Here is a 23,879-nt window from a genome sequence, read left to right on the forward strand (position 1 = left end):
TTTCCGTCACATCTTCTCCAGTGTTGAAAGACATGATTATTTCTAAGAGGACAAGTGGAAGGCTCTAAGGAGGTTCTGAACACACTCCAAGAACAGTCCTGGCATTGAATTCAACATGGCTTCGCTGTTCTCTGCAACTAATAATGTATTCCCAACATCTCTCTCACATCACCTCTACAGGCTTGAGACATGTCAGATCGAGTTAGGGCGGCACTGAGATTCTTAGCGGACTCCCTTGGGCTCCCTAAAGAGATTGAAAATATATTTAAGCCGAGATATTCAAATAGATCTGAATTTGTTTTTCTCTGAGCTTACCTTAATTTCTCTGCCTTAAGTAATTTTCTAATGAGTCTCTTCACTTTGGTACTGTTAAAAACCATCACAGTATTAAGTGCATAATTGAATGACCTTGGTTTAATTAGGAAGGACTTGGGTTAATATTGGATTAGACTGTAGAAAGCAACATGGATAGATTTTTTAAAGTGAATTAGGCCATTATTTTAGCTATTGTTCATCAAAAGAAGGGGGGGAGGAAGCAGCAGCCCTGGATGAAATTGCTGATGCTATCAAACGGACGGGGGCTGACTGCTAAGTTATAATGCTTTGTGTCTAGCCAGCGGGCCATGCTGAAAAGGGCTAGGACAACCTGGGGGGTTGATCTTTATTAGAGAGCTGATTTTTAAAACCCTGGTATCTTTTGATTTTCGGGAAAATGACCATCATGATAAAAGATAACCGGCAAAAACAGCGTTGCATGCAATTTTCTGTAAATAGCAGAGTTGTACAGGCTTCCTAAGAACATAACATCTCTTTCTGACCTACCTTAAGACGGTTTACTTCCCCTGGGCTTGGACCTCAGGATAGGGAAGAAAATGGTCAAACCTAACAAAAAGCAATTTTTTAAGACAAACACTCTTCCAAGCAGCTCATGAACACATGATGAGAGGAACAATGTCATAACAAAAATGCCTTCTTTGTAGAAAAATACCCCAGGTGTACATTCGATCACAGACATCTGTCATGGTGTTCAGCACATTACAGACAGGATCAGCTCGAGAGCTTTGCTAATTTTACTCCATATAGTATGTAAATAACAAATATTAAATTAGGTATTCCAGTTGGAACGCTTTCAATGTGTTTGTGCATGCATACGTGTGCAGGTGTGTGTGTGTGTGTGTGTGTGTGTGTGTGTGTGTGTGTGTAATTTTTTGAGACTTACTATGAGGTCTTTTCTGGCTAGAACTCACTGTGTAGACCAAGCTGGCCTCAGACTCACAGAGATCTACCTGCATCTGCCTCTAAGTGCTGGAATTAAAAGTGTGCACTACCATACCCAACTAGAGATACACATACATATGTGCACAAACACATACACCACACACACATACACACACACACACACACACACACACACACACACTAGCATGCATACACATATGTATGTGTGTGTATATATTTGTGACTCTCCTACCTTTTCCCATAATGTGGCCCTGACATGCCTCAATTAGAAGGGGTTTGTGCATGTGCATGTGTGTATGTCTGTGAGTGTGTGTGTGTGTGTGTGCGTGCATGTTCCTGTGCACATATGAAATCACCCATGTTTATGTGCTGTTTGTACATGGACCTGTGTGTGAATGGGGAGGCTAGAAGTTTATATCCAGTATCCACATACACTTTCTATTTATTTTTGAGATAGGGTCTCTGACAGCCTGAAGCTCATGGATTAGGCTGGACTGGCTGACAGTGAGCTCCGAGGCTTTGCCTTCCTTCCCTCTCTAGCCCTGGGGCTTTCAGCCTCCTACCCTGGGCCCTACTCACATGAGTGCCAGGATTCCAAGCCCGGGTTCTCATGTTTACACAGCAAAATTCTTACTGACTGAGCCCTCAGTCAGTCCCTCAGTCCCAAGAGAGAGTATTTGTGAGGCATGTCTGTAAGCTTAGCCCTTGTGGGGTAGAGATACAAGAGGGTCATGAGTTCCAGGCCAACCTTGTCTCAAAAAAAAAAAAAAAAAATCAAAATTACTTTAAATCACTAAGTGCAGTGTACAGGTGGCGATTTATTCCACAGTAATAGATAATAAAAACTTTTGGGTGAAGTCATCTATTGATATATAATTTTTAAACGTAAAGAAGTCATGGTGTTGATTTGAATTAGTCTATAATATTGATGTCACTCTACCCTTTCCCATTGCACACAAGCTTTCTGTGAAGAGACAGAGCACCCCACCCCTCCTGAGGTATGTTAAAACAAAATGATCAAGACCCACTCTCCCATCCCATAAGTCACATCCTTTTCCACCACACCACCATCTTTATCACTTGCTGGCACAAACACCCCGCTATTGATTTATGATGTGAGGAGCACTGTCAAACTGAATCAATTAACATTTCCGGGCGGTTTCATTCCCAGCAGCAAAGTGCTCTCAGCTGCTCGAGATACATGAACCAAAGGCCATGGGTTTAGTTCTATTTTTCAAGCCACATGGGTACAACCACCTGCTACAAACAAGAGAACTTTAAAGGTCAGACTGTAATCTAAAAGCCATCTCCAGTATAATTGCAAACTCTGCACAATGATGTCCCCTGGAATTAAATGACTTTAAGAGTTCTAGAATAAGATAAATGAGTTAACTTTTTTATTATTATTATTATTTAAACAGCACTGTATCTGCTAAGGAAGATCTGTGGGTACAAATAACAGAAATCCATCCAACAATATAGAGATCAGGACTGTTGGCTGTTCAAAGCTTTTGTCTGCTTCAAGACCAGCATTCCTGTTACTGACTTTATCTCATGACTTTCAAGTACCGCATACTTAGCTCTGGACATTGCACTCTATTCATAACTGGCAGATGTTGAGGTTTATTGTTGTAATGATAAATTCTGAACCAGGAGGTCTAGGACTGAGAGTGAATTCTCACCTTACAGGTTTTGTTGTACAAACTTTGTTCCTTAATTTAAGATTGGTTAAATAAAATTGGCTATGGCCAATTACTGGAGGGATTAGAGGTTTTGAGTTACTTAATTGGGGGTGGAGAAGAGAGAAGACTTGTATTCATAAAAAGATAAAGAGAGGGGGAAATATGTTTTGGTGGATGTGTAGTCAGGTGTGGGGGAAGGGGGTGCCTCGGCCGGCCCTTCCCCCTGAGGGACCAGCCACAAGACAGTATAATATAGAATAAAGCTTATTCAGGGTATGGGGAGGGAAGGAGAGAGAGAGAGTGAAAGTGAGAGAGAGAGAGAGAGAGAGAGAGAGAGAGAGAGAGAGAGAGAGAAGAAGAGGAAGAGGGAAAGGAGGAGGAGGAAGAGGTGGAGGAGGGGAGGGAAGGGGAGGGGAGGGGAGAGGAGGAAAGGAAAGGAGAGGACAACCATGAGCCATGTGGAGAGAGGGGGGAGAAAGGAATGGAGAGAGAGTAGAAGCAAGAAGGCAGGAGCAAGAGGGAGCAGAAGGGCAAGCAGCTCCTTTTATAGTGACTCAGACATACCTGGCTGTTTCCAGGTAACTGTGAGACGGAGCTTAGACAAAAGGACAGGAGGAAACTTCTATGAGAGGAGATGGACTGGGAGCACATGGCCAAGAGAAACAGCAAGTATCTGGGGCACACCACTGGGGAGGTACCTATGTCGGCAATTAGAAAAGTAGATATACCCCCAGCGATTGTCAAAGCCAAATAAAATAATCATACTCTGAGTCTCATTTATTTGTGAGTTAGTCGGGGATAAGTTTAAATTGGTTGGTAGAAGACCAAAAGTAAAAATGGTTGAGGAGAAGATTTCTTCTCATTGCTTGAAACTGTGACCAGGAGAGGAAGTGTGGGAGGCTCAGCTTGGTGACTCGTGCCTACAGTTTTCATGTTTGGGAGACTGAGGTAGGAGTATCATGGAACATTAGTGACCAGCCTAGACACATACACAGAGTTCCAGCTCAGTCTGTCCAAAACCAGCTCGGTCAAACAACAGCTTCCCCAGGGCAGGAGCTAGGATTAAAAGAAAAGAGAGACAATTAGACAAATTATAACATGACTCCAGCCAGTCCTGAGGCGGAAGCAAAGTCTTTTTTATTCAGTCCTCTTTTAAACCACTTTAATTACATGCAGAAAGATAACATCAGTTCTGAGTCAAGGAACAAGAAAGTCAATAATCAAAAATCCTGTAAACGTCTTTCTAGAGGGTAGGTGGGGAGACTAGAGACAAAAGGGACTTTCAAGAGACAAAGGGACTGCCACACCTACATCCCTGGGCCTGCTCCAGCTCCAGCTATGCAAGCAAGTACTTGTGAGTTTGCTACCTACTGCTACCTACCAGGTAGATGATCATAGTAACGTTTTTTTTTTTTTTTACAATTGTATTAATGTATTTAATTATTCACTCTGCATTCCAATATCAGCCCCTACTCTCCTCCCAGTCCTCCCCACAGGGATCCTCCCCTCAATTCCCCTCCCTCCTCCCAATCCCATCTCAGGTCTCTGGCATGTCCTAGAGATGCTCCTCTGCCTCACCACCAATTTCTCTTCATTCTCTCTCCCCTGTTCTCCCTATACCTGCCCCCTCCACACACCCTTCTCCCGTGCTCCACTACTTTTTGGCTACTTCACTATCCTCGCCCTGCTTTCAGAGTTACAAGTCTTACTTCAATCTAGAAGTCGCCTTTCCTTCGTGGAACACCCTGGAGTTCAATCTATGCTTCCTGGCCCTAAGTATAAAGGTAAGGATAAAGTTGATTCCCTGACAAAAGTTGTTGCTTTCACTACTGAGGCTACTTAACAGAGTTATACGTTACAATATCAAAGCACTGCTTCTCTCTGCTTTTAAAAGCTGTGGGAGCCATCTTGCAGAACTACTTGGCATATCCCAACCCCATGCAAGTTCTCCCTGTGGTAATGAACCCTCAGGGCTTGCGTATGGTGTATGCCTTGCAATCAATGATGTCATATTATTTGTGCTTCTGTCTGACCCGGGGAGGCTTTCAAGGATGTGGATACAGCATTTGCTTTACTGTTTAACCATCTTGGGAATGCCAAGGGCTTTAAACCCAGGCAATGGTCCTACATCTAAGGTTTTTGAACATTCCCCATATTCTCTTAAAAACAGGATATGGTGGAAAGACCACATCAAGCTCTAAAGACTCAAATATTTAAGTTACAAAATAGAGATTACAAATACTCATCTTCCTATCATATCTTACAGAACAAACGAGAAGTCCCTTTTGAAAGGAAAAGATGAAGGGGCACCAATGAAAGGAAAAGTCACTGAAAGGAAAAATCACGAGGCACCAATGTTATGAAAAGATGACGTCCCAGGTTTCGGCACCAATGTTAGGGAAGGATGAAGAAAGTGGGGGGAACATGGCCCATGGAGGTGTGGTGAGGCCTGGGGGCAAGGGAGATGCCTCTGGGGGGCCCATGTTGGGAATCCCTTCCCCCTGAGGGACCAGCCACACGATGGTATGGTACAGAATAGAGTTTATTCAGGGCATGGGAGAGTTAAGAGGGTAGTTAAGGGGGGGGGGGGGGAGTAGAGAAGAGGCCAGCTGTGAGCATGTGGAGGGAGAGGGGGGAAGGGAAGGGGAAGAGGAGGGGTAGGGGTGGGAGAGCAGGCAGAAAGAGAGCAAGAGCAAGAGAGAGAGGAGGGGTCAAGCAGCTCCTTTTATAGTGTCAGGTCACTGGGGGGGGAGCATACCTGGTTACTGCTGGGTAATTGAGGGGTGGGGTATACCTGGCTGTTGCTAGGTAACTGAGGGGTGGGGTTTACAGAATCCCAACACCTTTCAAAACTTTTTAATATTAATACCTCTAATAAGATAAAAAGACCTACTAGCTGGATAATAAAAAGGACCGGATGTTTCATTCCAGGAGAAGTTTTGTTTCTATTTTCACAGGGTGCTGCTTCACTGATGCCGGACCAGTTGATTGTACCAGGACCTCCCCTGTTGTCATGGAGACAGAAGCTTCCACCCCTGCCCCTTCCACCATGCCCACCTCAACTATCAACATCTCCAGCTCTCTACCTATATGGGACACCCCTGTATCAAAGGAAGACACTGAGGAGGTGACTTGGGATGTGTCTGGAGGTCTGTAACCCTGTGTGGTTTCACCCTTTGCTATTCTATACCCAGGGGATATAAAAATTACTAAAAATGGGTGTCTGTAAGCATTTCATAGAAAAAAAATGCGATTTGACTGATTGCATTAATTTCACCATGAGCCCTAATATTTTTCTCATTATATGTTAGTCACCTTATATTTTTCTACCTGTCAATCTTCCTCTGCCTTGATATGAGGATTTCGCTGTACGGGCACTGAGATGGGTAGTTAATGCTCCCACAGCCTAAGAGATTGATTGCTACACTTGTCTTAGACGATGAGGTTTATGTCAGCCTCAACTGCCTCCTTGATACAGCAGGTACACACTAGTCATCATGAAAATTCCTTAACTCAAAATACTTTTTGGCGTTAATTACTTAAGGAAAAAAAAAAAATAGAGGATTGACTTCTGCCCATGCTCTAGAAGAAGCTGTTCTTTATATGGGCTCCAAATTTAAAATATTAAGACTCATCCGAGCACCTCCTGCCATTCTAACTGTAACTGGATTCATGTTATAGCTCTGCCTTTTATTGGTTCAACAGTATTTTGAGAACAGGTTCAGACTGTCTTGAGGGATGTATAAAATATTTTTCCATCTCAGTTCATACAGATATTCTTCATCCATAGGTTAGTGCCATTGGCCATGTTACATTCTAAGTTTCTTCAGCCGAGGAAATACCCACTTCTCTTATTACCTCAATTAAAAACTTTGTTAGGGATGATTCTTTTTGGAGCTTCATTATTAATTTAGAAATTGCTATTGAAATAACTGTCTTATTTCTATTTCTGCTTCCAGACACTTTCAGATATCAGGGGCTGCCATCCAGTTTGCCCAGAGGAAAAATCCATATGCTTTATTTTAACAAATTGGAAAGGGGAGATGCTTAGGGCCATGCAGGAGGAAGGACAGGTGGCTTTAGAATTCTTGGAATGCAGCCCACAGGTTCCCACAGTCACATGGGTGGGCCTTGGTGTGGCACGCCCCCAGGACCATGTGCCCTGAGGGCTCCATGCTGTGGTGGAGCTCTGCTCTGCTTGCTGCCCTCACATCCCTCTTCATCTAAGAACTGTCTGAGAACTCTAAGGGGCTTCCAGGCCCTCACTGGACCGTGTCTCTGACACTCACAATAATTAATGCTTGATCTCCTTCAGGCATCGCTGCTGGAGCAGGTGATGACCCTGTCACTGTCCTCACTGTCCTAGAGAAGAACTTGGGGACGTAGATTGTCATCAGTGGCCACCACCCTTAGAAAACATTTGGAAAGACAAAGTTGCTCGTGAAGCTGGGTTGAGATGTTTTTACTGCTGAAGCTGATGTGGCAAATCTTAGGGAACAATCTGAAGTTCAGAAAGGCTCACTTTCATCAGTTAAGCTAGGGACATGTTGTGGTCAGGGAGCAAGGACACGGGCAGCACTGGCTGACGTGACTCTCCCTGAGGCTGGACTGGTGAGGACTGGTTTCTTACACCCATTTTGTCCTCAGCTTCCTGAAAAGATTTAAGAGTTGCTGATGCACAGATATGCATTTTGAGGATTTAAGGTAAATATGACTGATTTTTATTTAAAACTTTAGATTTGTGATTCTTTTATGATTCTTACAAGATTAGTTTTAAGGATAAATAATAAAAGTAATTACTTCTTTCTTTGTAACTGCAAATTGCTACCTGCCAGTAAGAGGAACTGGCTGAGAAAACTGCCTTGCTTGCTTACTACATTTCGTTAATCTATAACAAGTTGCTTGGTTATGAATTTTTTTGAGAATAATTTGTTTTTCTTTACCTGTACCTAGTAATGTTATTTCTTGTGTGGATATTGGAAAACCAGATTTTTTTTATATATAATCATTTACTAGACGAAAACTAAAATGTCATCACATTATAATTGTATACTGCTTAAAAGATTTTGCTGGGCTATCTACTCAATAAAAGAAAGAATAAAAGATGATGTGTTTGGAACACTGTTTATCCCATCTATCAAATCTGTGTGTGTGTGTGTGTGTGTGTGTATGTGTGTGTGTATACACATGTAAATTTTCTCTCTGTCTCCTTCTTGCCAGGAGTTTAAAGAGTTCATAGTTTTTTAGCTGGCCATAGAGAGTGCCAGGCCCAGTAAATTAGGCTTTGATTCCTCAGAACAAAGTCTGCTGAGTAACTTCCCTAGTTGCTGACTGCCTTTGGCAGCAGCCCCTGCAGGTATTTGGATCTATCCTGGTCAGTGGCTCTAAGCACTGACTCCCAACAGCTACCTGCCTCAGTTTATCCACCACATGGATGCCAAAGCCAGTCATTGCCAGTTGAGGTCTCCCGCTATTAATGTGTGATTTAAGCCTTAGTAATGTTTCTTTTACAAATGTAGGTGTCCTTGTGTTTGGGGCATAAAGGCTTAGAATTGAGAAGTCCTCTTGATAGATTTTTTTCCTTTGATGAATATGAAGTGTCCTTCCCTGTCTCTTTTGATTACTTTTATTTGAAAATCTATTTTATTAAATATTAGAATGGCTACTCTAGCTTGTTTCTTGTGTCTGTTTTCTTCAACAACCTTTTCCCAGCCCTTTACCCTGAGGTAATGTCTATCTTTGTTGCTAAGACATGTTTCTTGTATACAGCAGAGTGATGGATCCTCTTTTTGCATCCGTTCTATTAGTCTGTGGCTCTTTATTGGGAATTTGAGTCCATTGAAGTTGAAAGATATTAAAGAACAATGATTCTTAATTCCTGTTATTTTGATGTTGGTCTCGCTCTGTGTGATTCTAGTCTTTTGGTTTTAATGGTGTGAATTTATTTATTTATTTATTTATTATTTATTTATTTATTTATTTAAGTGTAGTTAGCCTCATTGGATTAGAGTTTTTTTTTCAAGTATTCTCTGTTGGGCTGGATTAGTTGAAATATATTGTTTAAATTGGGTTTTGTTGGTATGGAATATCTTGATTTCTCCATCTATGATGATTGAAAGTTTTGCTGGGCCTTTTCCCTTGCAGTTTTTAATACGCTTTCTCTGTTCTGCATGTTTAGTATTTTGATTATTATGTGGAAAGAAGATTTCCTTTTCTGGTCCAATATATTTGGTGTTATGTAAGCTTCTTATAATTTTAAAGGCATTTCATTCTTTAGATTACAGAAATCTTTTATGATTTTGTTGAAGATGTTTTCTGGGCCTTTAAGTTGAGAATCTTATCCTTCTATTCTTATTATTCTTTGGTTTGGTCTTTCATAGTGTTCCAAATTTCCTGGATGTTTTGGGTCTTGAACTTTTTAGATTTTGCATTTTCTTCCATGCGTGAGATCTTTCTTTTATCTCTCATAGTCTGCTGGTGGTACTTGTGTTTACAGTTCCTGTTCTCTTTACTAGGGTTTCCATCTCCATGACTTGTGTTTTCTTCATTGCTTCTATTTTCATTTTCAGTTCTTGGACAATTGTATTCACATTCTTCACCCATTTGACTGTATCTTCCTGCATCTCTTTATCTTCATTCGTTTCCTCTTTAAATAAGACCTTTATCTATTTGAGTATACTTTCCTGTATTTCTCCAAGAGCTTTTTTTATTCCCCCTTTAAAATCCTCTATTGTCTTGACAAGATTGAATTTTTTTTAAAGATTGTATTTATTTATTTTATGTATACAAGTACACTGTAGCTGTCTTCAGACACACCAGATCCCATTAAAGATGGTTGTGAGCCACCATGTGGTTGCTGGGAATTGAACTCAGGACCTCTGGAAGAGCAGTCAGTGTTCTTAACTGCTGAGCCATCTCTCCAGCCCCTGACATTGGGAAAACTCACCCTCACTGGACCAAAGGTCTCTTCTCACATTGATGCCAGACATTGCTATCTTCAGCTACATATGCAACTGGAGCCATGGATCTCTCCATGTGTGCTCAATGGTTGGTTTTTTGGTCCATGGGAATTGTGGAGGGTTTGGTTGATTGATAATATTGTTCTTCCCATGCCATGAGGTTGCAAACCTTTTCTGCTCCTCCAGTCTTTTCTCCAGCTCCTGCATTGGGGGTCCCCATGTTCAATCCGATGGTTAGCTGCAAACATGCTCAGCTGTATCTCAGTGTATGTAAGCACTTCTTGGCAACAGCTATAGTTCTTGGGTTTGGTGGCTGCATAGGGTGTGGATCCCCAGGTGAGGCAGCCTCTGAATGATCTTTTCTTCAATCCCTGCTCCTCTATTTGACCTTGTATTTCCTCCTGTAGGTGTTTTGTTCTCCCATCTAAAAAGGACTGAGGCATCCACATTCTGGCCTTCCTTCTTTTTGAGCTTCATAAGGTTTGTGAATTGTTTCTTGGGTATTCAGAGCTTTCTGGGGCTAGTCTCTGCTTATCAGTGAGTGCATACCATGTGTGTTCTTTTGTGGCTAGGTTATCTCACTCAGGATGATAGTCTCTAGTTCCATGCATTTGCCTAGGAATTTCATAAAGTCATTGTTTCTAATAGCTGAGTAGTACTCCATTGTGTAAATGTACCACACTTTCTGTATCCATTCCTCTGTTGAGAGACATCTGCATTCTTTGCAGCTTCTGGTTATTATAAATAAGGCTGCTATGAACATGGTAGAGCATGTGTCCTTGTTATATGTTGGAGTGACTTTTGGGTATATGCCCAAGAGTGGAATAGCTAGGTCTTCAGGTAGTACTATGTCCAGTTTTCTGAGGAACTGCCAGACTGATCTCCAGAGTTTTTGTACCAGCTTACAACCCCACCAACAGTGGAGGAGTGTTCCTCTTTCTCCACATCTTCATCAGCATCTGCTGTCACCGGAGTTTTTTATCTTAGCCATTCTTACTGGTGTGAGGTGGAGTCTCAGGGTTGTTTTGATTTGCATTTCCCTGATGACTAGGGATGTTGAACATTTCTTTAGGTGCTTCTCGGCCATTCTGTATTCCTCAGTTGAGAATTCTTTGTTTAGCTCTGTACCCCATTTTTTAATAGAATTATTTGATTCTCTGGAGTCTAACTAACTTCTTGAGTTCTTTGTATCCATGGCTGGCTCTTAACTAATGCCCTTTACAACAGATCCAGAAAAGGAAACTTACACCATGAACTGATCTCAGAAGACACTTTTCACATTGACTAGTTTAGGTCCCTTTGTTAGACTATGAGACCCCTGTAAGCCACAAATTTACCTGTTGGGGTTAGCTGCTGTAATTTCAAAAATAAACCAAAATTCAGTGGCAGTTCAACTCGCTAATCCCAAGTGTGGTTTCTCTGCTTTAAGAAGAATGAGAGCTATTGTTTCTATCTTTATCTTGTTCTGGGTTAATTTTGTATTGTGTTTCTAGTGAGCAGAAGAGAAGACCCGGTGGGGGAGGGGCAGGGGCAGAAATGGTGGAAAGCAAGAACAAGGAAACGAAGTGGGTGTGTACTCCATGCCCAGGTTCCTGTCCCTCCTATTCTTGGACCCTGTCACCATCCCTGCCAATCCTACCAGGGCCAGTATGTGAACGCATGAGTTCAGCATACGAACAACCTCCTTGAAAGTCTGACATTCCACCTCCTTTTTGGTATAATTTGTTTTGTTTTTAACGTTGACAATGAATCTCACTCTGTAGATTAGGCTGCTCCTGAACTCAAGAGGAAAACACATCTTCCTTGGGAGACAGCACATTTCAAACACACATAGTTAAACATGGTGAGTGGCCAGAGAGGTTTAGGGGCTTCAATAAATTCAGGTTAGATATTCTTGACAAGAATGTTTCATGAGAGATAACACACTTCCCATTGCATTAGGTCAGGCTTACAGGTTCAGAGAGGTGCACTCCATTATCATCAAGACAAGAGCACAGCAGCATTCAGGCAGACGTGGTGCAGGAGAAGCTGAGAGTTCTACATCTTCATCCAAAGGAAGCCAGGAACAGACTAAGCTTCCTCAGGCAGCTAGGAGTGTCTCCAAGGCCACCCCCAGAGTGACACAACTTCTCCAACAAGGCTACACCTTCTAATAGTGCCACTCCCTGGGCCAAGCATATGCAAACCATCACAGATAACTATGCAAACAGTGACCTCTACATCAATGATTTCAATGATGGTAAATGTGTGTGTGTGTGTGTGTGTGTGTGTGTGCGCGTGTGCATGTACTTATATGTGTGTGTATTCATGGTATAGATTCTTTTCTCTACAGAGCCCTAATACAAGGGGGTAATCAGGAAAGACCTTCCTGAGGTGTTTAGACTTTATTTGGGATATAAAATATGGACAGATTTGGGAGAGTAAAGAGAGTGTTATAAGTGAAAATAAATATGGCGGCTTTGTGGTTGGTTATTAGAGAGAGGGGAGTCAGAGTGGGGTACTGAAAGGACTTGTGGGTGATGTGAACTGTGGTGGGAAAACTAGGGGTCAATCATGCCTCAGTCTTTAGATCAAGCTGGGAGAATGTGTGTATGTGGGTGTGTCTTTCTGTGTCTCTCTGTGTGCTTAGTGAGAATCACACGCACATCCCTCTCCCAGAACCACCTCTATCTTTATACCCCAGTTCCAACTTCCCACCCCCTTTTCTTCTTCTGTAACCCACTGAGTCCAATCTGTGCTGCCAGTGTGGTTCTTCCCAGCACTGTTTCTCTATTGGAGAGATGTTTAAAGCATTTACACACACACATTTACATACACGTTACACATTTACACATGGCATGAGTCAGAAATACAACTGCAGTGTTAAAATATCTTCTGGTTATCCACAAAAGCATAAGCAACAGTCCGAGTGTGTGTGTGTGGGGGGTCACATACTTAAAAAATGGACTCTCCCTCCCCCAGAAGCCATCAGCTTTCCACAAGCTTCAGACTTTTAGCCTCAAAATGAGGTTGCATTTCCAGAACACTATAAACACGGATGTCTTTTGATTTTATTCATGTAGGCTATTTTTAAACAGGGTAGCTCTGGCTGGGTTAGAACTCACAGAGATCCACTGCCTTGTGCTGGGATTACAGGCATGGGCCACCACATCCAGCACTATGGTTATATTTTTTAAAAGATTACTCTAGGACCTGTCAGTAGTAAAGCATTGCATAATTCTCCAAACTGCTGAAAACTAAATAGCAATTGAATACATAAGAAGGTTCAGAAGACCAACATATACACAGGTAGTTAATATATAGTAACTATATCATTTTAAGTAAGAAAGGAGAATGGATCACTGTCGGAGTTTTTGGATAACTGGGCAAACCTCCCCCTTACCCATTGGATGTATACTTTAGAAATTTAAGGAAACAAAATGAAACCATCAAGGACTCAGAGAAATTCATGAAAGAAACATAAGAACAATATTGGATAAAGAATGCCTTCCCTATGGAGGTGCTGAAATTTAAACACAGGGTGATGGGTTTTTCACTTTTACCCTGGAACAAATGTATAGCTTGGTACCATCCCACTAGGAGCGAGTGATGAATGGGGGAGGGGGCGTTCAAGGAAGAGAGATGGGGAAGGTTTGTGGGGAGAGGTACAGGAAACCATGGAGTTGGCCTGGCCTAGCTACTTCAAGAGGCACGTGTCTTAGGTTTAGCAGGTTAGTGTCCGTGGCTCTTGGGGAACAGTGTGCCTTCCAGTTTCTGAGAGACCAACATACTCTCTTGGGCAGTGAAACGTTCAGGCACGCTGTGTTTCTCTGTATTGTCCCTTGGAAGTCAAGGACACTTAAGAAGCTTGACAAGACAAGCTGGTCTTAGACCTTACTCTTGTGTACTCTGTATGGCTTGCAAACATCACTGTATCCTGACAATGACAACTGTATTGATCTTGGCGATTGCCACTGTGTTCTGCTTCTGATAAAGCTATAAAAAGGCTGATCGCTCTCAATCAAATCCCTGCAGGCTTGAGGGCTGCTGTGAACCCTGGTTTCGTTCCTTTTGTGACCTTGGCCCATCAGGAAGGTATCAAAGATGATCTAACAGCTTCCGGATTCATCGTTTGAGGAACCTAGTCAGTGACAGTGCTGCCTAGTGTGATAAAGAAGAATAAAAGGAACACTAGCAGGAAGGCTTTTAAAAAAGTCAAATTTGGATTAAAACCTTTTGCATTTCTTGAACTCTTTTTTTTTTTTTTTTTTTTTTTTGAGACAGGGCATCGTGTATGTAGCCCAGGTCAAGACTTATCTGGAACTTCTGATTCTAGTACATCTGCCACTGAGCACTGAGGTTCCAGTCACAAGCCACCATACCTGGTCCCATATAAAGAACAATTAAAACTTAAAATGTCTGGAGCTGGAGAGAGGACTCAGTGGTGTTGGTATTTGGTTTTGACTTTTTGAGACAGGGTTCCTCTGTGTAACCCTGGTTGACCTGGAATTTACTCTGTAGGCCAGGCTGGCCTCGAAACTCACAGAGATCCACCTGCCTCTGCCTTCCAAGTGCTGGAATTAAAGGCCTGCACCACTACGAACATCTGGCTCAGGGGTTTATAGCACTTGTTCTTGCAGAGGCCCTGGGTTTGAGTCCCAACACCCATGTAGTGGCTCATACTCACTTTAACATGTAATTCCAGTTCCAAGGAATCTGATGCCTTCTGACCTCTACAGGCATTGACATGAATATGGTGCATATAAACATATGCAGCCAAAACATCCATACATGTATAAACCTAAAAACGGTTTTTAAAAGTTTTAAAAGGAGCAAAATCAATGAAATGAAATGTATTTATAACTTTATTCTGAGATTCCAGGGGGTTGGACTTAAGGTCCCGAGCATGCAAGGCAATCAAACATGAAGCTACATCTAAAGCTTTGACAAAGGGTTTAAATAGACACTTCCCCAGAGAAGATAAACGAATGGGCATCAGGTCCATGAAGAGATGCGCAAGATCATTAATTCTTGGGGAACTGCAAATCAAACCAAAAGGAGATGTCACTTTGTACCTACTGAGATGCTCTAATAACGGAAAATGGATGATGTCACTGCCATGAAGGACGCAGAGGGATCAGGAGCACTGTACTGTGCTGGTGGGCATGGAAGGCTGTGTGCACTTTGGAGAAGAATTTGGCAGTTTCTCGAAATGTTAAACTCAGGGCTCTGGTAGGAGCACATAGATTATCTCCTTGGCATTTGTACTTGAAACGCATCACAGTATAAAGACTCACACAAATGTTCCTGGAAGCATTATTCCCGATAACCAAGAAGCAGCCACAAATACCCATCCCATCAGCTGACAGACAGAGTGACAAAATGCATCATTTCCACACAAGGGAATTCTTGGCAAGGAAGAGAAATGAAGCACCAAAAACCACAGTCATGATGACATCCGACGTTTGGCAAATGGGAAGAAATCAGACTACATTTTTTAGTCTTTGTATATGAAATGTCCAGAATAAGCAAGTTCTTATAGAAACACAATGAAATGATTGCCTGATGCTGGGAGGGAGCAAAGGAAGGAGGGAGGGAGGCAGGAAAGGAGGGAGGCAGGGAGGGAAGGAAGAAGAGAGGGAATGGGGAAAGGAGGGAGGGAGGCAGGGAGAAATGACAAGGGACTGCTCACAACTTCAGGTTTTTCTTTTTGGTGAAGCAGGTTGTAGCAATTACAGTTCTGTAAAATATATGAAAAACAATGGCTTTCTCTATCTCCACTTTGGTGCAGGGGAGGCAACTCCTATAAAAGAAAGCTAACCTGGGGCTTGCTTAAGGTTTCGGAGGGTTAGTGAATAAACTTGGCAGGAATCATAGCAGCTGGCAGGATCTGAGAGCTATATCCTGGTCGCAGCAGGATGGTCAGCCGGCAGCGAGAAGAAACACTGGGCCTAGCATAGGCTTTTTAGACCTCAAAGTCTACTCCCAGTGACACACCTCCTCCAACAAGGCCACACCTCCTAATCTTCTCGACTGTTTAAAAGCAAATGATGAGGCCTTGCTTTTAAACATAAAGTGAATAAAAAATTAAAACCAGTCGATCTTGACACTTTGAAAAAATGTTTTTGACTTGGAAAATGTTATGCATGTGTAATATGATTACTGTAATCCCCCACTCCTAATTAACCAATATGTTCACAAACCTGTCTTTTTTTCTCCAAGACCCATTGAGTTTAGGCAGTGAGTTTGGGACTACCCATTAGAGCATGGTGGGCACTCAGTAGGAACTCAGTTGAAGAAAGTGAGTGTTTCTCTCCGAGAATCCATTAGAAGCCAAGACTTTAGCACGGAGAGGTAGGTGTGTATCCTCTAACCAATGGTTGGGTTAAAATGCCAGATGTTGTGTAGGTTCACTGCAAGCGGTTACTCCTGCTATGAGGTCATGGCTGCTTTGACACTGCCATACCCAGATAACTTGTGTGTGTAAATACAAAACATACATACAATTTTTGGAGAGAGGATCTCTCTTTATAGACAGGCTAGCCTCTAACAAACAGAGATCTGCCTCTATCTTATGAGTAATGAGATTAATTAAAGGTTCGTGTCACCTCCAATTATGCACTTTTTAAACCTACGAACTTTATGACACAAAAACTCTCACTCAATAAAGTTGAAATCCAACTTGGCTGGAGAACTAGCTTTTCTAAGTACGTGGGCAAGTTTTCTTAGAGCCAGCGGCCCCAGAGTTAAGTGAAAAGGACCTTTTGCTTGGGGCAGCGAGGTCACGCCTCCTTCCCTTGTTTCCTAGCAACCGGCTTCCTACCGGACGCTTCCTTATGCTCTCTCCGTCACTTCCGTTCTCAACAGGAAGTGAGGTCAACCCGGCGGCTTTCCCGGGAGTTGAGCGTTCGCGGCAGGTGAAGTAGGCTTCCTGGACGGGCACTGGCACCGTCCCAGTCCAGGGCTGGAGCAAAAGCCCGGGGGTCCGGGGACTCGAACACGCGCCGGCCCAGGGCGGCAGGGGAGGAGCCGGCAGCGAGGCTGCTGGGTGTCCGGAGTCCCGAGTGTGCTTGCTCGTCCAGTAGTTAACCCCCGGCTCTAGATTTCGGATATATTTCTGCGCTCCTCCCTCAGCTCCCCAGGTCCTGTGTGTGACAGAAGACCCCTCACAGAAAACATTCTCCTCGCCGACTTCTGTTCACGCCCAAGCCCCTCGGAGCTCTGCCAAGACCTCCCTGGGATCTTTCAGCGACTTTTGAGTTGTCCGAGGCCTGGGGTAAATGTTTCCCCGAGTGCTAAACTGTGGGGTAGGGAGATAGTTCCTGTAAAATACGGGGTTAGGTAACTTGGGGCAGTGGGCATTTTGTCTTACTTTTTAAAAAAAATGTCTCTGGCGGGGTTTCTTGTTGCAAACTGGAGGAGTTAGCCTTGGTTTTGGAGGAGGGAGACATAACTGCAGGAGGCTGGAAGGGCCCAGATGATGCTAATTTTACAGATCTCTCTCACCCTTCCAGGACTTAAATGACCCGTTTGTATCGTGCGATTCTTTCTTTTAAGTGTTTAATGTGTTTCTTACCTGCAAGTAAACTGTCGTTTTCTGGGACGAGGACTCAGTCATATATATGGTACTTATGCGACTTTCGTAGTATCAAACAGTACTGAACAGGGTAAAGATGCAGCCAGACTTTAAAATCTGAACATCAGTGAATACAGGTTTTAATATTTTAGCTTAATGTGGAAGGGGTCATGTTGGGCATGGTGGGATCCCAGCACTTGGGAGATGGAGGATCTGGAGTTCAAACTCACTCTCAGCTGCATAGAGAGTTCCAAGTCAAGCCTGGGCTACACAAGACCTTATCTTAAATAAATAAACGTTGAAAGCACGCATATATTTAAACATTGTTTGGCTGCTTGAAAGGGTAGCATGAAGTGGCACCATCTTTTTGGATAAAAGCAATAAAACCTATTTAGATATTTTTTCTGAATTTGAGCGTGCTCTGGGATGCACATTTATAAACGTAGATAATGGTACAAATGTCTTTTAGGAAAAGGCCACGTAATGGCGACTTCACTGTTTGTTTCTTTCCGTTTTAATCTTCTCCCTCCCTCTCTCCTCATCCTTTAAAATAGGTATTGTGTGTTAACCTGCTGACCCAGAGGTGCCGGTCACGATGGGAAATCAGCTGGCTGGCATTGCTCCTTCCCAGATCCTGTCTGTAGAGAGCTACTTCTCAGACATCCATGACTTCGAGTACGACAAGAGCCTGGGCAGTACTCGGTTTTTTAAAGTTGCAAGAGCGAAGCACCGGGAGGGCCTGGTGGTTGTGAAGGTCTTTGCCATTCAGGATCCCACGTTGCCCTTAACTAGTTATAAGCAAGAGCTGGAGGAGCTGAAAATCAGGCTCCATTCCGCACAGAACTGCCTACCTTTCCAGAAAGCGGCAGAAAAAGCATCGGAGAAGGCAGCCATGCTGTTCAGGCAGTATGTGAGAGACAACCTGTATGATCGCATCAGTACCCGTCCATTCTTAAATAACACGGAGAAGCGCTGGATCGCCTTCCAGATCCTGACGGCTGTGGACCAAGCGCACAAATCTGGAGTCCGCCACGGTGACATCAAGACAGAGAATGTGATGGTCACCAGTTGGAACTGGGTTCTCCTGACTGACTTTGCGAGTTTTAAGCCCACTTATCTTCCAGAGGACAACCCAGCAGATTTCAACTATTTCTTTGACACCTCGAGGAGGAGGACCTGCTACATTGCTCCTGAGCGTTTCGTTGATGGTGGTATGTTTGCCACCGAGTTAGAATACATGAGAGACCCCTCAACGCCTCTTGTAGACCTAAATAGCAATCAGAGAACACGAGGAGAGTTGAAGAGAGCCATGGACATCTTTTCAGCAGGTACGTGAGTCAGTCAGGGCAGCTAATTTGCGCATTTCCCTGCCCGACAAATACAGCTTTTCGCAGATTGCCCGATTTTCCAACGATTTCCTCCATTGGACATGCAGGGTGATGAGAAGATGCAGAATACTTCTCATTCTCTTTAAGCATTCAAAACATGCTGGGCTGGTGGCACGGGGGATGCTACATGTCAGGTTCAAGAGAGGAAGAGTTTGCTTCACTTGTGTTTGCCACGGTGGCGATGGGGCCAGGCTGCTGTAACAGAAGCACACAGTTAAATACACCTGTGGGAGCGATAGGTGGAGAGGCAGTGTCAGAGAAGGTTTCCGTTAGAGAGATGGTATTTAAACTGAGGCCCATGGAGGGACTGGCGTCAGCCATGGTCGTTTGTTTCAGGCAGTGTGTGATGCTCCTACGAGGTGTCTTTCTAAATATTGGTATTTATAGCTGTGCATTTACTCAAAATGCTAGTTGAATCCCACGGAAGTTTTAATTGTTTGTGTATAGTCGTAGGTGTGTATGTGTGTTTGTGAATACCACCCAAGGGACCACACCCAGTGTTGTCTCTGGTCTCCACATTGTTACATTCCCTGTCCACTCTTAATTATTTTGAGGTAGGATCTCCCACTGGGCAGGGAGCTTGCCATGTAGACTTTGCTGGTCAGTGAACCCCAGAGATCATCCTAGCTGTCTTCAGCTCTGGAATTAGAAGCACGAATTATCCCACCCAGCTTTTTTATGTGGATTCTGGAGTTTTAATTCAGGGCCTGGTTCTTGTAAAGCAAGCACTTCTGAGTAGACCCCCCTGGCCCATAAAGTTTTTTTGTCTTGTTTTGCTTTTCTGAGCAGTTTTAGAACTGTTTCTGACACTTACCAGACTGCATCCTCCATGTATCATCTGACCCAGGTCACAGGAGCAGCACAGGGTGGTGCGTGCTGCCTTGGTGAGTCCTCTTTACCGTTTCTGGCAGACGCAGAGCCATGCCACGGAGCAGTCCTTATCCCCTTGGCCCAGATGGCTCAGCTGGTGTCCTTCGTGGCCTACTTGTGGATTTCTCCGAGTGCCTGAGGGGCACACTCCTTGAAGTCCACCACACAGATGCACTTACGACCGGTGAGGGTGGACTTTGGGGTCACCACCTTGCTGATGGCAGAATGGCTTTTTCTTGCCTTGCCACTCATCTTGGCAGGAACCATTCTGCCAGACCCCTATGCCATTTTTTTTTTTTTTTTTTTTTTTTTTTAGTGTGTGTGTGTGTATGAGAGAGAGCTTTCCTTTTGATTTTCCTCTCAACACTGGGAAGGGAACACAGGCTGTCACCTAACAGTCAGGCACTGCATCCCTGAGCTACATGGCAGCCCTTGCACTGGCTGATCTTTAACTTTCTTCTCCTGCTTTGGCCTTCCGTGTAGCTGGAGTCACAGGAATGGATCACCATTCTCACTCTTCTTAGGGTCCCTTGCCACATTCCTTATTTAGGAGTCATCTTGCCTACTTTTCTATTGCTGAGATAAAACACCACGACCAAGTCAATTTTAAAAAGACAGTTTCAGAGGATAGAGTATGCATACATATGTCTGTGTGTTGGTTTCTTATCTTCTGAAGCTACCTGGACTCAGGCAGAGGTTTCCCTAAGGGTTTTAATTCTGATTACTTCCCAGAGGCCTTACCTCTGACACCACTGTCAGATTAAGTTTTTTCCATCATACCTCATGGTGGGGATTGAGTTCAACACAGGAAGCCTTGGAGAACACCGAAACTTGGTCTAAACCAGTGTTGAGAGTCATTTTGTGGCTTAGCTCAAGTCTTGTCTAGATAGTCTGAGTTCTATAGGCTGCTGAGAATTTGCGTTCTGTGGTCATAGGTAGGATGTCATACTGATGCTTGTTAGATCTCATTGGTTTAGTGTTGTTCAGATCTTTTATTTCTTGCTTACATATGATGGGTTTTTATATTAATTAATTTACTTTGACATAACCCTTCATTTACACACACACACACACACACACACACACACACACACACACACACACAGTGGAAAGAGCCTTCGAGGGAGTGTGCAGACAAGCACATACCTTGGTACGTGTTTGGAGGTCGAGGACAGTTTATGGGAATGGGTTCTCTCCTTCCAGCATGTGGGACTTGGAGATTGAATTTTGGTCACCAGACTTGGTGGCAGGTGCCTTTCCCCTCTGACGCATCTTACTGGCCTTGGCACTGGATATTTATTTCTTTTCCTTAAAAATAGCTGTTGTTTGTAGTCCCTTATTTTAAAACTAACATTGTATAACTAGAATTAACACATTTACTAAATGCTTACTATATATCAGAATTACCTTAGTTGATAGGGAACGTGGAGTTTGCGTTCTAGTGAGGACAGAGATAATTAGCAGGCGGCGTAAGGAGCATGGCGCACCAGCTGATCCTTGGTCCTGGGCAGAAAGTAGCAGTGAGAGGAAAGGGTGGGGAGGAGCCGAGGTGGCTCTGGCAGTCTCGGTTTTGTTTTTCTCTGAGACAGGGTCTCTGTGTGGTTCTAGCTGTCTCGGAAACTCACTGTATAGATCAGGCTGGCCTCGAACTCACAGAGATGCACCTGCCAGTGTCTTCCAACTACTGAGATTAGGGAGATGTGTATTGCCAAGCTCAGTGGCTCTAGCTGTTTTAAATAGGTAGTTAAGAAAGGATTTACTGCTGGTTGACAAACTAACATTCACTAGTACTTAGGGTGACTATTCCAGGCAGAGAGCCCGTAGGGTGCAAAGGCTGTGAAGTAATTCTTGAAGGGTCTCTATATGAGACTTGGTAAGTGTGTACCATATAATGACTCCATAAAATTGCTTTGTACAGAAGGAAAATGTTTTGTGCTTTTGGTAATGTAGGTACTTAAAAAACATCCTTGGTTGAAGATTATGTTAGTGCAAAAACAGTTGAATTATTTCCTCTTTTTTTTCTAATTTACTCCCACATATTTTAGCACTTGGTTTATGTTTGTAATATTTAACACTACAGTGAAATTGGTTCATTGGTTATGTTCTGTCTTCCTTTCTAGGAGGGGGGCTTGGCTGAGGCGGGATTTTACCCTTGGTGCTAGTAACACCTATTGCAGGCGGCACCTGCTGCTTGTTTAGTGGCGGGCAGATGGCTAGATGCCGGTTAGCAGTTCTTCTGAACGTAATGCTGTGATTTGGACCAGAGGGTTTCTTATGTGTGTTAAGCTCCTTGTTTGTGTGTGTGTTCTAAGAAAGAGAAAAGGGAATGATGGGCCTTGTGCTTCTCCCTGCCCATCAAGCCCTTAGACCTCTACATTGCAGAACATTAGATTCAGTTTATTTGGGGTTTCTCGCTTTGAGTATTCTGAGTTTTCTTTGTCTAGTAAGCATTACATGATCTCATTCTAATGGAATTGTGTCTGATTTTCCAGGTTGCGTGATAGCTGAGCTTTTTACGGAAGGCGTACCATTGTTTGATCTCTCTCAGCTGTTGGCATATAGAAATGGACACTTTTTCCCTGAACAAGTGCTAAATAAAATTGAGGATCGCAGTATCAGAGAATTGGTAACTATGCTACAAATATGCACCATACAGTTTTAATTGACAGGCAAGACACCCAGTCCCTCCTCCACAACAAATTTGGAATAAAACCTACTACCAATGAACACACTTTTGATACCTTATTAGAAAGAAATGCACTATTTTTTCCCCTCTTAGGCATAAAGCACATCTAACATTAAAAAAAAAAAAGGCAGAAAGACCAATCTGTCATCTGTTGTCCTATGATGATCTTAACTCTCTGCTCTGGGTAGATTTGGAAGTGGGCTGTGCCTGCTTTAGAGAGGCTGTCCTAGAGAGAACTTGTTGATGAGGATGAAGAAGACACATCTGAGGTGGAGAGAGAGAGTCATCAGCTTTAGCAGCACGGGGCATTTTCTCATCCAGGCAGAGGGAGCTGCACAGTCACATGGTTATGGTAGCACAGGGCCGAGGAACCTTGTGCGAGGCCATCTGGTCGGATGTCTGTATCACTGTTTGAGGACATCTTTTAGAAGAGACTGACACTGTGATAGTGACTCTGGATCCTGTAAAAGGTTGTGATGTCTGTAGGGTACTCTGCAGTATTCTAAGTGGGGAAATACACAGTCTGTTTCCTCTTGGCCCTGGCAGCTACTGCTGGGCCTGGTGGCGTACGTCTGCAATCCCAGCTACTTGGGAGACTGAGGAAAGGGGACCTCAAACTCAAGGCCTGCCTGGGGGTTTAGACTGTTGAAGGCCAGTTCAGTGAACTTAGCAGATCCCTATCTCTAAATAAGTAAAACCTGTGAGGCGCTGGGCTAGTTCAGGGGTCAGCACAACTTCTGAATGAGGAAGTTGAAGCAGGGAGCGTGTGAGGTCCTGGCTAGCCTGGCCTACGTAACAGACTGTGAAGAGCAGAGTAAGAAGGGCAGCCCTGGAAAGCGGTGCTGCAGAGGAAGCTAGCATGGCTGTGGGAAGGAGCACACCCTCCACCTCAGAGCCACTTGCTGTCTCTAGCTGAGCAGGTCTGTGTCTTTGGACTCGTTTTCTTGATGGAAAGTTAATTTGTTTATTAATCTTTAAGGCAATAATGCACATGTAAAAAGTAAATCTTAGATCAGTAAATCTTAGAATCAAACACTTGATTCCTCTAAGTTCAGTTTAGAATCCAAAGAGAAAGCCAAACTTGAAGATATATTTGGTTAGTGGAACATTGAACTGGTTTTATGTGTGTGTGCACGCGCATATGACCTTATTTCAGGCATGTATTTCTAGTGTTCACATTTTCTCACAATTTTAAGTATTTTATTTTTTTAAGATTTTGTGTGTGTGTGTGTGTGTGTGTGTGTGTGTGTACCCTTTATGTGAGTGCAGAGGCTAGAGGTATTAGGTCCCCTGGAGACAGTTCTAAGGGGTTGTGAGCCACTTGATGTGGGTGCTGGGAGCTGAGAAGTGCTCTTAGGTGCTGAGCTGTCTCTGCCCTACTGTTTTATGTCACTGAAGTGCTGGGATCTAGCACGGGACCTCGTGTCTCTGCCAGCACTCTCTCCTTGAGCTACATTACCAGACCTCTGATTGTCCTCTCAACTCAAAACTAATCCTTTG

The 23,879-nt window shown here is 43.5% G+C and overlaps 1 protein-coding gene across 1 annotated transcript in view; it reads left to right on the forward strand.

The window, feature by feature from the left end:
* The first annotated feature begins 16,848 nt into the window (after positions 1-16,848).
* Positions 16,849-23,879, forward strand: part of PIK3R4 (phosphoinositide-3-kinase regulatory subunit 4) — a 44,849-nt gene continuing 37,818 nt past the window's right edge. The window contains exons 1-3 of the mRNA XM_080934898.1: positions 16,849-17,135; positions 17,990-18,763; positions 22,186-22,319. Of these exons, the coding sequence (XP_080791024.1) occupies positions 18,031-18,763; positions 22,186-22,319 (867 nt within the window). The 5' untranslated portion in view covers positions 16,849-17,135; positions 17,990-18,030. The remainder of the gene's footprint in view (positions 17,136-17,989; positions 18,764-22,185; positions 22,320-23,879) is intronic.

Source organism: Micromys minutus, assembly GCF_963924665.1.
Source record: "Micromys minutus genome assembly, chromosome: 21".
NCBI classification, from domain to species: Eukaryota; Metazoa; Chordata; class Mammalia; order Rodentia; family Muridae; genus Micromys; species Micromys minutus.